The sequence below is a fragment of the Populus trichocarpa genome, chromosome 1, assembly GCF_000002775.5.
Source record: "Populus trichocarpa isolate Nisqually-1 chromosome 1, P.trichocarpa_v4.1, whole genome shotgun sequence".
In the NCBI taxonomy this organism is placed as follows: Eukaryota; Viridiplantae; Streptophyta; class Magnoliopsida; order Malpighiales; family Salicaceae; genus Populus; species Populus trichocarpa.
In genome coordinates, this window is record NC_037285.2 from 9,465,527 (window position 1) to 9,481,329 (window position 15,803).

At 35.0% G+C, this 15,803-nt stretch overlaps 1 protein-coding gene across 3 annotated transcripts; it reads left to right on the plus strand.

Moving 5' to 3' along the window:
- Positions 1 to 4,380: 4,380 nt before the first annotated feature.
- LOC18094412 (uncharacterized) lies at positions 4,381 to 9,327 on the plus strand. 3 transcript variants are annotated; one of them, XM_024588683.2, is made up of 2 exons: positions 4,381 to 7,104; positions 8,475 to 9,327. In XM_024588683.2, the coding sequence occupies exons 1-2, from the start codon at positions 4,754 to 4,756 to the stop codon at positions 8,596 to 8,598; spliced, it is 2,475 nt and encodes an 824-aa protein (XP_024444451.2). In that variant the 5' UTR covers positions 4,381 to 4,753; the 3' UTR covers positions 8,599 to 9,327. The 3 variants fall into 3 exon arrangements, with proteins under 3 accessions (XP_024444451.2, XP_006368715.3, XP_024444456.2); XM_006368653.3 differs by having other exon boundaries at positions 4,382 to 7,058; XM_024588688.2 differs by lacking the exon at positions 8,475 to 9,327 and having other exon boundaries at positions 4,384 to 7,507.
- The last annotated feature ends 6,476 nt before the right edge of the window (positions 9,328 to 15,803 follow it).

A 15,803-nucleotide genomic window follows, 5' to 3' on the forward strand; every position in this document is an offset into this window, starting at 1 on the left:
TGTTCAACATCAAATAAATAAAATAGGATAATAAAAACAAAGTCTTAATGTTAGTATTCCTTCATATATCCGAAATCTCCAAGCTCTCTCGATTGGTGTTTTGACTGAAACTTTTAGTGTAGGAATTCAACAAGGAAACTTTGTTTTGATTGCTAGAATTTTATTCCTTATATTGCCTCCTTTTAGTATTCTTGATGTCACTACCAGAAAATCGATAAATACAAACGGAAATGCCGAGGGAATATTTCCATCGGTAAATTTCCGAGGGATTTTACCGACGAAAATATTCCCTCGGTATATACCGAGGGAATTACCGTGGAAAAAAATATTAAAACAAAGCAAAAAAAATAATGATGTGTCATTTTTACCAACATAATTACCGACGGAAATTTATTCCGTTGGTAAATCCGTCGGTAAACTGTGAACATTGTTCATCATGTCAATTACAAAGGGAATCACCGACGGAAATTTCTGTCGGTATTTTCTAGAGAGCTCCAGAACTGTTCACTTTCCAATTGCACTGTTAATTGTTGTTCTTTACGGACAAAATCACCGACGGATTGAAAAGTCGTCGATGTTATTTGGCGGTTTTCTGAAAAAATTCAATTAATTTCAAAATTTTCATTTAAATATTACAGACGGAATCACCGACGGATTGAAAAATCATCAGTAATTTTTGGCGGTTTCTGAAAACTTTTTCCAAAATTGAAAATTTAAATTAAATATTACCGATGAAATTACCGACGGAATAATTAAAAAATATTAATATTCAATAAAAAGTCTAGATCCCCTTATTTCACAAGAGACAGACTCATTTCTTATAATTTCTCTTCTACTTCTACTTCTTCTTCTTCTTCTACTACTTCTTCTTCTTCTTCACTATATGTAAAAAACATCAATATCTATTTCTTTCTCTTCTTTTCTCTCCTCATCTTCTTCTCTTTTCCTCCATGCTCGTGTATGTCTTCTTCTTCTTCTTCTTTCTTCTTTTATCCTCTAAGTTTTTTTTAATTAATATGCTTTACGAAATTTTTTATCTCTCCTTAGTTTCACTTGCAACTACATTAAGGTAATATTTTTCTTTTTACTTCTTTTTTCATGATTTTTTTCACCATATTTTTTTTATTCTATTTTTAATTGTTTTTGTTCTTAATAATTGTATAAATTTTGTTGTGATATTTTTTTTTCATATGAGACCAATTTTTAGTTGATTTATTTATAGGATTTTTAAATTTTTAGCAATTGCAACTTCATTTTTTTCATATGAAGTTTTTTAGTTGAATTTATTTTTTTCATTTTATTTATCTGTTGAAATTTGTTTGAGTTGATTTTCTTATTTTTTTTTCCAAGCATTTTGAGTATATAATATACAGTGTTGATTTATGTTAATTTAATTATTTTATAATTTTATAAAATGAAAAATTTTTTAATTTTTTTATATAATTTCCGATGGAATTTCCGTCGGTATATCCCTCGGTAATTCCGTTGGTAATAAAAAAATTATTACCGATGTGTCTGTTTCGTCAGTAAATCCGTTGGTGATTATATTACCAACGGATTTACCGACGGACAAAACATTACCGACGAACGATTCACCGACGAATCATTTCCATCTGTGATTCCGTCGGTAATATAATTACCGATGGAATATGTGTCTTACACCGACGAATAAATTCCGTCGGTAAAACTGTTAAATCTTGTAGTGTGTGTTAGGAATACTTGCAAAATAAAAAAAAAAAACCCAAGAGAAAGATTTCTTTAGATTATACCACATCAACTTATAATCTTTGCAAAATATGGACTTTAATTCTTCAACAAATCCTTGTAATTATTATAAACTCTTGTAGCCTAAGCCCGTGCACAAGTTTAGAGCATAAATAAGCTTAATTTAATCTTTTTTTGCTTTTCAAAATTAATCAATTAAAGGTCTATACTAATTGAGCAAAAAATAGCCAAGAAAAAACACTATATCGACAAATCTGCTAAAACAGTAACAACAATATAGATCAATTTAAGTAAATATGTTTTCAAATTTTAATTGACTTGAAATCTTACCAAAATATATTTTTATAAGTCTAGTTTTTTGCTTAAAAATTTTAGTTCGATGTAATGTACAAGTTTAAAAATATATTCAATCTCTTGGAACTAATAAATATATATTTTTAAGATAAAATTCAAACCTAACCTGACTGATACCATCCATTGCTGAATAGAACCAAGTTCTCAATCCTTTCTCCCGCACAAATGCATAGAATCCCTCTGTAATCTCACATTGCTTTTTTTTTTTTCGAGAGTTGTTTTTCCTTTATGTCTTAAAAAGCCACCTTGCTGGAGCTGTTTGTGGGATGCCGTCACCAAGTTGGTTACCTTTTTATATGGTGAAAATACACGCTCATGAATGTTCCATATTGATATTGTAGTAGCACCGAAAGTTCCTGGTTGGTGTGGGAGGGGGGGCATGAAGAGTTAGGTCTTGTTGGAAGCCATTTCAGCTATGTCTCCATACACTTGCTATGTATGCATATTCTCTCTTGTTGAACTAGTGTTTTTTTGCTATTTTTACCCTTTCTCTTATACGTAGCTAGCTACTCCATGATATCAAGTTAGTCCCATATTGGAATTGTGTAGTAGCTAGCAGAACCTACCCTGTATTAAGTTATTAATTTAGTCTCGAATATAGTTTTCTTCTTCTTCTTCTTCTTCTTCTTCTAAACCAAGACAAATTAAGGTTTTGAAAACAATCAAACGAGAGATGAACTGAATAATTGGATGGTCACTTGCGTGTGGAAATTCGCTCCTAGCTCAATAATGCCGGCCCTTAGAGGTGAGATCAGGTATCAGACACATCAAAATTACGTACTTTGGAGGGGGGGAAAAGGTATGGAGATGTTACTTGAGCGGGGAAGACGTTGAGCAGTAAGGGACGAACACCTTTTGGAAATGCTTAGAGAAAGGAAAGCTAAAATCCAGCAGGCATTAAAGTAGAGAAAATGACAGGCCAGATGTATAATTTCCCATCTTCAAATTCAATCATCATCCCTAGCTCCTTAAAAGGTCTTCGAATATCCAAAATGAGTTAGAACAGGGAGGCAGAGGCCAGCCCATATGGCCTTGTATTCAATTTTTTTTCCTCTTAACGAGCATGCATAGAGAACTTTTAGGTAGCAAGTCACTGCACTGTGATCCTAATCTGAACTTTCATCCAAGCTCTCTGATGTATCGTACTATACTTCAAATTTTCACGCCAATAACAAATCATGGGCCAAGCGCTCTTGATGCCTAGGATTGGAAAGTGGGTGGCAGTTGTGACATATGGTTCATTGACTAATTGGCAATATTGACAGGCATTAGACATTAATACTGTGCACTAACCTCATTCAAGAGTACTTCAATAGCTGCCTCCTTCTGGTTGATAGAAAAAGAGAGTCTTTCCTTCCTTGAAAAATATAATAAATCTGTAAAATTCTAAACCTTAAACCCAGACGCTATAAATCTAATGCATTTGGATTAGAAGGTGGAGCATATTGTATAATTTCATGGTGGATTAAAATCCTTACGAGGCAGTCATATTGTTTGTCGTTGTAATTCTTGTTCTATGAAAGCTCTTTTTCTTCGTTTTGCTTCTGAACCATAGATTAGTGCGTAGTCCATGAACTATAGGTTAACAAAATAAATTGATTTACTGTTTCATGGGGTGGGAAGTGGGACACATATTAGACTATTAGTTATATGACTTGTAAATTAACCATTTTAATTTTTATATTTTTTTAATAAAAAATATTTTAAAAACTCGTTGCTCTATTTTACCGTGCATGCTGCTACCTACTTTATATATATATATATATAAACCCTTATATATGTAATACTATATTATAAAACTCATAGTAATAAGACATAAATAAAGAAAGGGAGAAAGCTCCATGGTTGTCTTGGTCAACACTGCCCCCCCTAAGAAACTGGTGGAATTCATTAAATTCCTAGGCTGCCTTCTTCCGTCCACATTCTGGAAAAAAACCACATGAACAAGAAGTCACAAAAGGAAATACCCAAATTACATGATACTCTCCATGAAAAAATAAAATAAAAATAAAAATAAAACTTAAAGCTTTTTTTTTTAAAGAGAAGAAAAAGGGAGAAACAGACAAGAAGACTCCTTCCCTACCAGACCCACAATCCAAAAAAGAAAAGGGAGAAAAAAATGAAAAAGAAGAGGCAAGAAACATGAAAAGGATGCCAAAACTAGAACCTTTGTTTTCAATGAGCGTGCACTTCACTCCCCAATCAACAGAAAGTGACAGCCAATGTCAGTAGTGTTTTCGTACGTCGGACCGTGGCGTTAGTGTGTTTCTTCAATTGTAAAGGCTCGGTTCCCATCAGCATGGCTCTCTCCTGTTCCCCCCTACTCGCAAATATACCCGCGCGTTATTCCACGCTCCATGTTCCACCATTGAAACTCCTCTCCCAGTCTTTCATGCCTCCCTTATTTCTCTCTTCTTACCCCATCACCTCTCTCTCTCTCTCTAAGAAAACAGACCCTTTAAAGAAAGACCAAACTAAGCCACACCCCATACTGAAAACAACAAGAAAAAAGACCAAAACTTCTTGACATGGACACCCGCCGGAAAACGAAAATCCGGCAGCAACTACCGCCGGCAGCCTTCCCAAGCTGAATGTCAGTCTTGAAACGCCGCAAAAGTTTCAAACTTTGACCATTTTTTTGTTCCACTACTATAAATATAATATTGCACATAAAATGGCAACAACAACTAACACAGCAACTACACCACCACCACCACCACAACAACAAGTAGATACAGCCATGGCAGAAGAGCTAACAGCAAAGGCAGCTCACAAGAGATATGAAGGTTTGGTGATGGTAAGGACCAAAGCAATAAAAGGAAAAGGCGCGTGGTATTGGGCTCATTTAGAGCCTATGCTGGTCCACAACACCGACACTGGCCTTCCTAAAGCTGTGAAGCTACGGTGTTCATTTTGCGACGCCGTTTTCTCCGCTTCCAATCCCTCCAGAACTGCCTCTGAGCATCTGAAACGTGGTACTTGTCCTAATTTTAACTCTCTACCGAAACCCATTTCTTCAATCTCACCCAACACTGCCTTATTGCCTTCTCCTTCTTGCGGTGGCGGTGGCGCTACAGTAGTGCATACTAGTAGTAATAGGAAGCGACCTGTCGTTTCTAGTTCAGGAATTTCTGGTTCTGGTGGCGTTGCATCATCAACGTATCCAGTGACAGCTGTGGGTAGTACGTACCAAGTGAGTCCTCTTGCTATCGTCGATCCATCACGATTCTCAGATGAGATAGCTATGTTGCCACAACAACCACATTTGATGTTGTCTGGTGGCAAAGATGATTTAGGTGCTTTAGCTATGTTGGAAGATAGTGTAAAAAAGTTAAAGAGTCCTAAAACTTTGCCAGGACAAGCTCTGAGTAAGACCCAGATTGACTGCGCGTTTGATTATTTAGCTGATTGGGTTTACGAGTCTTGTGGGTCTGTGTCGTTTACTAGTTTAGAGCATCCAAAGTTCAGGGCTTTTCTGAATCAAGTTGGGTTGCCTGTGGTTTCAAGAAGGGATTTTGTTGGTGGGAGATTGAATGTTAAGTACGAGGAAGCTAGGGCTGAGTCTGAAGCGAGGATTAGAGATGCTATGTTTTTTCAGATTGCGTCAGACGGGTGGAAGGTGAAGAGTAATGGGGGTTTTGGTGATGTAAATTTGGTTAATTTGACAGTGAATTTGCCTAATGGAACTGGTTTGTATAGGAGAGCTGTGTTTGTTAGTGGTTCAGTGCCTTCCAAATATGCAGAGGAGGTTTTTTGGGAGACTATAACAGGCATCTGCGGGAGTCTTGTGCAACAGTGTGTAGGGATAGTTGCAGACAGGTTTAAGGCTAAGGCATTGAGGAATTTAGAGAACCAGAACCATTGGATGGTCAATCTTTCTTGTCAGTTACAAGGGTTCACTAGTTTGATTAAGGATTTTAGTAAGGAGCTTCCACTGTTCAGGACTGTTAGTGAGAATTGCTTCAAGCTTGCAAGTTTTATCAATAATAAGACACCAATTCGAAATAGTTTCCACAAATATCAATTGCAAGAGTACGGGAATGCAGGATTGTTGAGAGTGCCCTTGCGGGGGTATGAGAAGATGGATTTTGGACCTGTGTATACAATGCTAGAGGATATAATGAGCTCAGCTCAAGCATTGCAGTTGGTCTTGCAAGATGAATCGTATAAGATAGTATCCATGGAGGATCCTACTTCAAGAGAAGTTGCTGAGATGATTAGAGATGTGGGGTTTTGGAATGATTTGGATGCGGTGCATTCGCTAGTTAAGTTGATCAAGGAAATGGCTCAAGAGATTGAGATAGAGAGGCCATTAGTAGGGCAATGTCTGCCGCTATGGGATGAACTTAGAGCAAAAGTGAAGGATTGGTGTTCAAAGTTCCACATTGCTGAAGGAGCAGTGGAGAAAGTGATCGAAAGACGATTCAAGAAGAATTATCATCCTGCTTGGGCTGCGGCTTACATACTAGATCCACTTTATTTGCTGAGGGACAACAGTGGCAAATACCTTCCTCCTTTCAAGTGCTTGACCCCGGAGCAGGAAAAGGATGTAGACAAGCTTATAACCAGGCTTGTTTCAAGGGAGGAGGCTCATATTGCACTGATGGAACTCATGAAATGGAGAACAGAAGGGCTTGATCCTGTGTATGCAAGGGCTGTCCAGATGAAGGAGAGGGATCCCATTACAGGAAAGATGAGGATAGTAAATCCCCAGAGTAGTAGGCTTGTCTGGGAGACTTATCTTACTGAGTTCAAGTCACTAGGGAAAGTTGCAGTTAGGCTTATTTTTCTTCATGCCACTTCATGCGGGTTCAAATGCAATTGGTCTTTGCTGAGATGGGTGTGTGCCCATGGGCACTCAAGGGAAGGCATGGACAAGGTGCAAAAGTTGATATTTATTGCAGCTCACTCAAAGCTTGATAGGCGGGAGGTTTTGAGCGATGAAGATAAGGATGCAGATCTCTTTGCATTGGCAAATGGTGAGGATGATGTGCTAAACGAGGTTCTTGTTGATACATCCTCAGTGTAACATTTTTTTCCACTACTTTTGAATTTAAATTTGTAGGATTTATTTGAATTCTTCCCACTTCTTATATCCTTTTGTATTTCTTTACTTACTCTTTAGAAGATTTTTGGGCAGTCAGATTGGAGGAAGAGAGGAATTAATAGGGATTCTGTTTCTGTATGCCCAGTAATGCATAGCTCATAAATTGAGCAAGTTCTCATCTTTCATTCTAGGATGAATTTTGGAGGTTCTGAGTTTGCGGGAAAAAAAAAGAAGAAAGAAAGAATCTTGTTTGTAAAGATAGCAATTTCTTTTTAACAGATTTTTCAGAACGGGAACACTTGTACAATTTTGTTCTTCAAGTATTCTCCGTACTTTCTAAGATTGAGTTTATACAATAGCAATTGCTACGAATTCTCTGAACCTAACATGTTAAATACTCTCATTTAAGCTTGGGTGAAGTATATCTGGGTTGTTCAGCAGTTGATTTTCTGAGCATGATGTTCATGACTTTATTTAGATAGTCGTTATGAAACTCTGGTAGCCATTATGGTTATTATATTCTTCACCATTATGTCATGATTGTTGAAGTTCTCCATTTCCAAGGATGACTTGCTTTCAATCATAAAAGTTTGTCACCGTTCTTAAATTCAACCAAAAGTCCTGCTAAACTTTTGAAGTTAACGAGACTGTGGAGTTTAGTGCCTGTTCTCCTATTCATTGCGATGTAGATCCCTCTGTTCTTGCCTGATGATCTTATAATTCCTTGAGCAACAAGCATGATTCACTGCCTTATATGATCATATTTTCCCTAATTGAGTTTCATGTTTTGCATGTATGGTGTAATGATTAGAAGGGGTCTGCTTGAAAACTTTTCATGTTTTTTGTGCTCCTTTATGTGCCCAAATAGGTTTCTTAGGATGGGATTCTAGTTTTATTTCCCACAATGAAAATAGATTCTTCTGTTGAACCTTGCCACATATTTTCCTGGTTATGTTCCAAAATTAGGTAAAGTTCCTGCCTATAGGAGCTCCTTCACATGTCATGCTTAGAAGTATCTTTATCAAATCTACTCGAGCTGCTTGCCTAAATGCTGAATCACAAAGTTTGCAGTATCATTCTCTGCCCTGAGTTCATAACCTGGGGATTCCTAGGCGGGATCTGCTCCTTTCCTCTTTTAATATTTTGTTTCTACAATTAATAAGTCTTCTTTAATGATGTAACTTTAATCACTATACTAATCTATTGCCTGGTATATGTGAGTGCAACAATCTACTCTGGGAACATAATGATTTTCCATTTGTCAGGAACTTTGATCTGAGTGATAATCATTATTAATTGAACTGAAGAAAACTGAGATATTGTGCTAAATTAATCTTTGTGGTGGCAGAAGCGTTCGACAAAGATATTGTTGGACTGGAGAAACCACCGTAAGATTGTTGGATGTTAGTACAATGCCATGGACAATGATTAAAGGTGGAATTCTGCCAGAAGGATCCAAGGACTTGACTTGAAATTTTTGGAAGTGAAATGTCAATTTGTAACCAGAGGTTGCTTAAACAAGCTGGTTCGGTGAATGGCAAGCCAAGTACCTCTACGTGGGTCAACAACCTCGGAAGGACCTGAAAGAACACCTTTCTAGCTGGAGAAGCACTTGCAACTGTTTTCTTTTTTTTATCTCAATCTATATCTCCTGGTTTTTGTGTCTTTGGGAAGGTGGAGCCCCACCATGAAAGAAGTGGAAGTCTTTTTCCAAACTTTGGTTGTCATGGAGGGAGAAAGAGAGACATCAGGGTTTTTCCCATCAAATCATCTTTCGGGTAACTTCTCTTTTAAACATTCCAAAGCTTGTGACGTTCATGCAGGGTAATTGGGCAATGTTCCCCATAATTGCGTGAAAGGTGTTTATAGGACCCAAAACGAAGACTGTCGGCATGAAGCACTGCAAAAGATGCTGGAGAGTGGTTCTGCAACAAATTCAAACCAATTTTATTGGTTCCTTATCTATAGCTGATCAAGTTGGAAAAATATAGTTTAACGGGACGCAGTGGATTCAATCATCCTTAGTTTCATTATGCAGTTCACCAATGATGTGCTAAGGAATTACATGCTGATTGGTTTTGAATTGTTGTTTCTTCTTCTTCTTCTTTCCCTCCGTGTGTATGTTCCTGAATATAAACACTATGTACATGTGATGCTTTTATGGCTGCTAATAGAAAAGGGTTAACCTGTTTTGTTTGTTCTGGATACTATGTCCTTTACCAATCATAATTATTCACATGGAAGGCATCGAAACATCACTGCTTGATATCGGAGGAATGATGGGAACCTCGGTTCTGTCAAAGACTCCACATTTTGTGTCTGCGTCTGCGTCTGCGTCTGCTTGGGAATGGAAGTTGAGAATCTTATTGATAGTTTGAGGAGTGAACATGAATCCTGTTAGAAGTGTTTAGTTTTCCCGCATGCTATATATATAAACTTTGTACAAGTACTTGCAAAATTTCAGATCAAAACAGAGTGAAAAAAATATATATAGTTGTTGTCAAGGACTTTATTTTTTATTTTTAAGGTTGAAATGCACTTCAATTAATATAAAGTCTTATCCTTTTAGAATTTCAATATCATTTGAAAGGATACACTTTCAATCAAGTCATACAGGCTAAAAAACTTTCTCAAACTCTCTTTATAAAGACAAAACTTATGATTTCTTCTAAAAAAAACCTATAGTTGGTAATGATTCAAAATTAATTAATCTTTGCATGGAATTATAATTCATATGTTCTAGTATGCCATACCATATATCACAAAACCCAAGTAAATAAGAAACGATAATCTTATTTTTAATTTTTTTTCATAATAGAATAACATTCATTTTAAAAAAGGACATCATATAAATACCTTTTACTTTATAGATATTCTATTTTTTATGATGATAAATTTATTACACTCACAAACCATTTTGAACATATTTTTGCTTAATAACAAGTCAAACACTAAGTTTTTAATATCAGCAACATGTAATATATTATTGAAGGTAAATTGTTTTTTGAAAGTTATCTTCCATGTGACCTTCGTAAAGCTTAGTAATTTTAAAGTTAAAGAACTCTTCATATACAAATATTCATCATCTGCTTTTTGGTAAGTGAATAACATTATTTTCTCGACATATACATGTTTTGTTGTATCAGTAACAATCACCACTGCTTAGGATTATTTACTAGGTTGACCTTAGAGATAAACCCTAGATAAGCTCATCTTCAACATGTCATTTGAAAGGTTCTCTATTTCAATAACATTAGCCCGAGGTGCCCTTCCTTTCTTGAGTTGCCTTATTGAAACAAATTTCTCTAATCTTTAGCTTACTATCCAACCTTGTTATAGATAAAGAATTTATCATTGAAATTATTGGCAATGCCTTTGCCATTTACAACAAGCCTTTTGTTTTGGTTGTGTTTTTTTTTATGAGACTTTGCCAATTATCCAACTACATTTTCTGTAGGGGCAATTAAAGAGGAGCTAGCTATCCCTTGGACAACTTATTATCCTTTCACATCCCTAATCTCAAAATAAGATCTTCAATTTTCATCTTTTTTTTTCTTATATCTAAAGTAGTTGTTAAAGTCTTTTCAAATGGCTGACAATTTCTTAATAACAGCAGCCACTTGAAAAGATTCACTTAAAACCATCATCTCAGCATGAATATCATAAAGGATGAGCTGAATCTCTTGGATTTGGCTCATCATTTTCATTGAATCAATCATTTTGAAGATAAAAGATTTATCGACTTTGAATTGTTTTCAAGCTAGCATCTTTATCATTAGACTTTTAATCCAAGAATCTTCATAGTGTTTTAGGACAATCGATGGAACTATAGATATCATAAACTGAATTGTCCATCCTATTCAAGATGTAATTCCTCTATATGAAATGATTTTGCTTCCATTCATCAACAACTTCTATTATGGTAAAATTAGATTATTTGTCAGACAACTTTAGCATATTTTCTATCAAGAGTTTTTTCTAGTTCAAGATGATGAGATAAAATAACATATTTTATTACCATCTTTTGAAGTTCACACCACTGAATTTCTCAGGTTTCTCTGAATGTACTATAAAAGGTGATGGTGAAAAATTTTATATCGAAGTAGTGTTGGCCCAATCAACATTCTCTTAAGCAGTGCTTATTATTCTGTTTCACAATTAAAAAAAAAATTGATAGTTTTGTGTGTGCGCGCGCGCACGCGCGTGTAGAGAGAGAGAGAGAGAGAGAGAGAGAGAGAGAGATTGTTTATTATGAACAATAAACATGTAATCAAAAGAGTAATGTATAAATTTATAAATAAATTAGACTAGAGATAAGTACAAAATATAGAACTATGAATATAAAGTGCTTTCTAGTAGAATTTCAAATCAAAACAAAGCATAAAAAGATTATTGTCAATGACTGTGTTCTCTGTCCTTCAAGGCGAAATTGACCATCAACTAGTGTAAACGATCTTAGTGCATGAAACCTTCCAAAATTCTAACATCAATATCTTTTGAAATTAAGGATGCATTTCCAATCAATGCCTATGGCTTAGAAAACACTCTCAAACTTTCTCTTTACAGAAATACAAGTTAAAGCTAGGATAGGGAGAGTAAAAGAAAATAAATAAGGTAAAAAGAGCAAATAATTTCTATGTTTGAAAATCGGAGCGACCACTCCTATTTATTTTTCAAGACACCACTATATATATAAACTACTAAAAATGTTTATAATCTTCCAATATAGTATATGGCCGCTTTCAGTTTAGATTAATTGAGTATTTTGCCAAGTAAATTAAGATTTTTCAAGATCAATTTCTCATATTAATGTTAATATTCTATATGTTATATAATAAAAAATATTTTTGACAAATTCTTCACCTCGAATATAACTGGACCTTCAATTTTAATTTAGCTTCAAACACATCAATTGAGTATGCCATAACTAATTTTTCCAACGAATCTTGCGGTGAGCCCACAAAAATCTTAAATGGTTGATCGTAAAATCTCTCCACTCGTTCACAGATTCATGTCGTCGTCGTCCTTTTTTTCTAGGCATGGTTTAAAGTTTCATATTTAAGTTTCATGCTAAATTAACGAGATAAAATGTGAACTTTTACCCCATCATTCTGACACAGTACTAGCTAGCATGGGCACAGGGGCGTTAAACTTCCCACGATAACTGCTCGGCTTGAATGGATTCGAAGGCATGATTTCAGAATTTATTACTCATCAGGAGAAACTAGGAGCTGGGGGATTTGAAAGTTTGAGCCAAAAATAAGAGGAACGAAACAAAGACATTGAATTACCAAGAGTAGTGCTTCAAGCATTTTTACTACAAGTAAAGCTAGCGGTCTTCCATGCTATAATGTTTACTACCCTAGCAATTACTTTTCATGGCAGCTAATGTGTTGCTTTTTCAAGGAAAACTATCCACTTATGTCAACATATTCTCTCATCATACTATCCCTCCTATACTTCAAACTCTCTTGATGGATTTCAGATTCACCCACCCAACTCCGCAAACTTACAGTAAAAAGGTGAAAAATCAAGTGTGATCGATTTTCACTTTCTGGTGAGTGAACGAAGAGAGTATAAAAGTAGAGTGGATTGAGTATGGTATTATTTTACCACTCTGGAGTCTTCTAATTACTCGTTGAGTGGAGAGACAGAAATTCTTGTCGGCAAGGCATACCAATGCTGACTGCTCACCAGCTAATTAGCTCTCCTGATCTTGAACTTTTTGCCATTGGTATGGTATGCTGAACTCCACTCATTTTAGGTTAAAGGGAAAAAAGAAATATATTAATGATTAGTACAGGACGACACCCTTTCTTTATACAAGAATCTGTCCCTCTTCCAATGTTACCCATTTCCTTTTCCTTTACCCTTATTTTTGTTTCGACATTAATTAGGGTTTATTTTCTTCAATCTTTTCTGTCGCCCCGCTCACTTTGCACAAAGAGAAATTTTCGTTGTCTTCTATATATATGCTTGTATGTGCATGGTGATTTTCACATTTTACTATACATGTGCACGATTTTACAATTATATATTGTGCAGTGCCCTCTTTTCTTCGTGGAGAAATTAAGAACACCAAGGTTTTAAAATGGGTTTCATTGATAATTAATGAGTCTGGTTTACCTAAATTAATTTGGTCAATATTCTTTTTTTTTCTTTGATATATAATCAGAAGTTACAAAGGGAACTTAAATAGAACTGAAATAATATTATTTTTTTTAAGAAATCAAGTCTCGATATATGTGCATTGTGAGAACCAGGGTAATTAATTGATTTGAAGGTTTAATAGTTTGTAATGAGCCTGATGTAGCTAATGAAGGTTTAATAGGAGAAGTTGAGAAGGTAAAATTTAGAAGAAGATACACGAGATTTGCACTACATTGCACCTGTCATGATGTTGCCTATATTTATCTTATCGCCTCTACTTTTCGGTGAAATGTCAAGAAATCGAATTATAATAAGGACGACTATCGCATGCTCAGTAGTGATGGTAGTTAGATTAGGGTTTGGAGATGCACAATAATCTCAGAGCCTTTTTATCTCCAATTAATTTGTTTCACATATATAAAGATATATATATATCATTTGGGTTCTTGAGAAAGGTCTTCTTTTCCTTTTCAAAATAATGTTTCATAAATATTTAATTTTCACAAATATATTTGTTTATTCGTCGTCAAATTAACCTGAACTACAGTTCTAGATTAAACTTCATCTTACACCCATCATGATGCTTCGCGGACCACTCCTTTCTCTTCTTTTTTCAACCACAAAGTTAACATAGAAAATACCTTCCTTTTGGAAAGAAAGATACGGTTCTGCTTTCATTTCACTGTTCTTCCACATGGTATGCTATTTCTGTCCTGCATAACTGACAAGTTTATCTTAGAATAATGCTGCGAGAAAGTGTTCTCTCTTTCTGTTCTTTCACGAACCCTAATTTGGCTGGTTTGTTTACATCATATATATAATTATGTCTTGCAAGTTGCAACTCGTTTGAATTTTGTGGTCCTAACTCATAACTTGTATATATCCACCTATCGCACGAGCATTACTTATAGCTAGGATTGCATAAAATCATGTCTGTTCGTATGGACAAATTTATATGCGATTGATTTTCTTTCCCTCGGTTCATCAGTCACCAAATTAACCTCCCATTAAATATTTATCTCATTTCAAAAAATTCCCAGTTGACCCTTTGGGTCCTTCATCTTGATCGATCTTCACAGATTGTTTCATATGTCGAAGGACAGAGTAGAAGAAAATGATAGTAGTGCTTTTGCAATCATTTCTATTTCTATATATTTCTCTTTCTTTTTTCCTGGAGAAAAGATTGGCTCAAGAGTCAACATGGCATACATTATCTCGACAGAAAAAGAAGAGATACTTTCGATTTCGCAGCAACCAAACATGTTCACGGCAAGGGATGGGAACAGTTGATTTGAGTGAAGAATTTAAAGAAGCTTGAACTTACGAGAGTGCAGGAACTATATATCAACGCTAATAATGAATGTCACTTAAATTATGATCCCACCTTGTTCCAAGACAAGCTTAAAAGTAATAATTCATCACAGCACCATATGTGGCTGAAGAAATAAAAAAGCTTCTTGTATTCTGTAATCTAACCATTCAATTAAAATAAAATAACTATAACGTATTGTTTACCATGCATGCATGCATTCATGAGACACTATCTATCTTTTCAATATATAATAGGAGCAGTTTAGCATTGAATTTCAAATTTTAAATAGTGTTTTATGAAAAATAAAAATTTAATTATGTTTTTATATTATTTTGATGTGTTAATATAAAAAATAATTAAATTTAAATTATTTTATCACATACCTCTTTATCTCTGCCCATTAATTTAATTCAGAGGGTTTATTGAATATTGATTCAGTTATTTATCAAGACTGCATTGGTTACCGTGAAAAGCAAGTATAAAGTGCTAGAATGAAAATGATTTAGAGTACCACCATTCATATAATAAGTTAATCAGGGTTGGGAAACCGAGGCACGTGTCACAATCATGGACTTTTATATAATTCACAAGGCCGTACAATGGGCCCACCACTCCTGCTTTAAATCGCTTGTTGTGCCGAAGGTGAACTGTATAATAAATTAATAATGCGTGTCCCCAAGCTGTCATTGGTAGTTGACCTGTGACCGTGATTAAAACATGTACCATGTTTACTTTTATTTTTCTTCCACCCGGACGATGGAATATCCCGTCGCAAAATCATAAAAACGCTTCCTTAGTCCTCTTTTTTTTTTTTTTTTTTTCTTTTCATAAAAAGTAGTGACACATTGCTCAATGCATCAGACGTTTTTTATTTAAAAATTTAGAGCTTATTTATTATTTTTAAAATATTTTTTAATTTTTTAAAATTTAATTTTGATATCAAAATCATTTAAAAATACTAAAATAATTAATTTTAAAAAAATAAAAACTTCTAAAAACACGATTTAATCACAGTCCCAAGCATCCATGCCTTTAAGATCCCATCCCCTGCAAATAAATAAATAAATAAAACTTTGTTTTGATTTCCAACAAGTGAGTAGGCATAATCTGTGACGTGTCGGCATTGGTCTTCGTATCAAAGCCACCGTGTGAGGGGTCTGAGGCTGGTGAAGAATGAAGGTAAAAAAAACAGCATAACGGTAAGTAAACAGGATA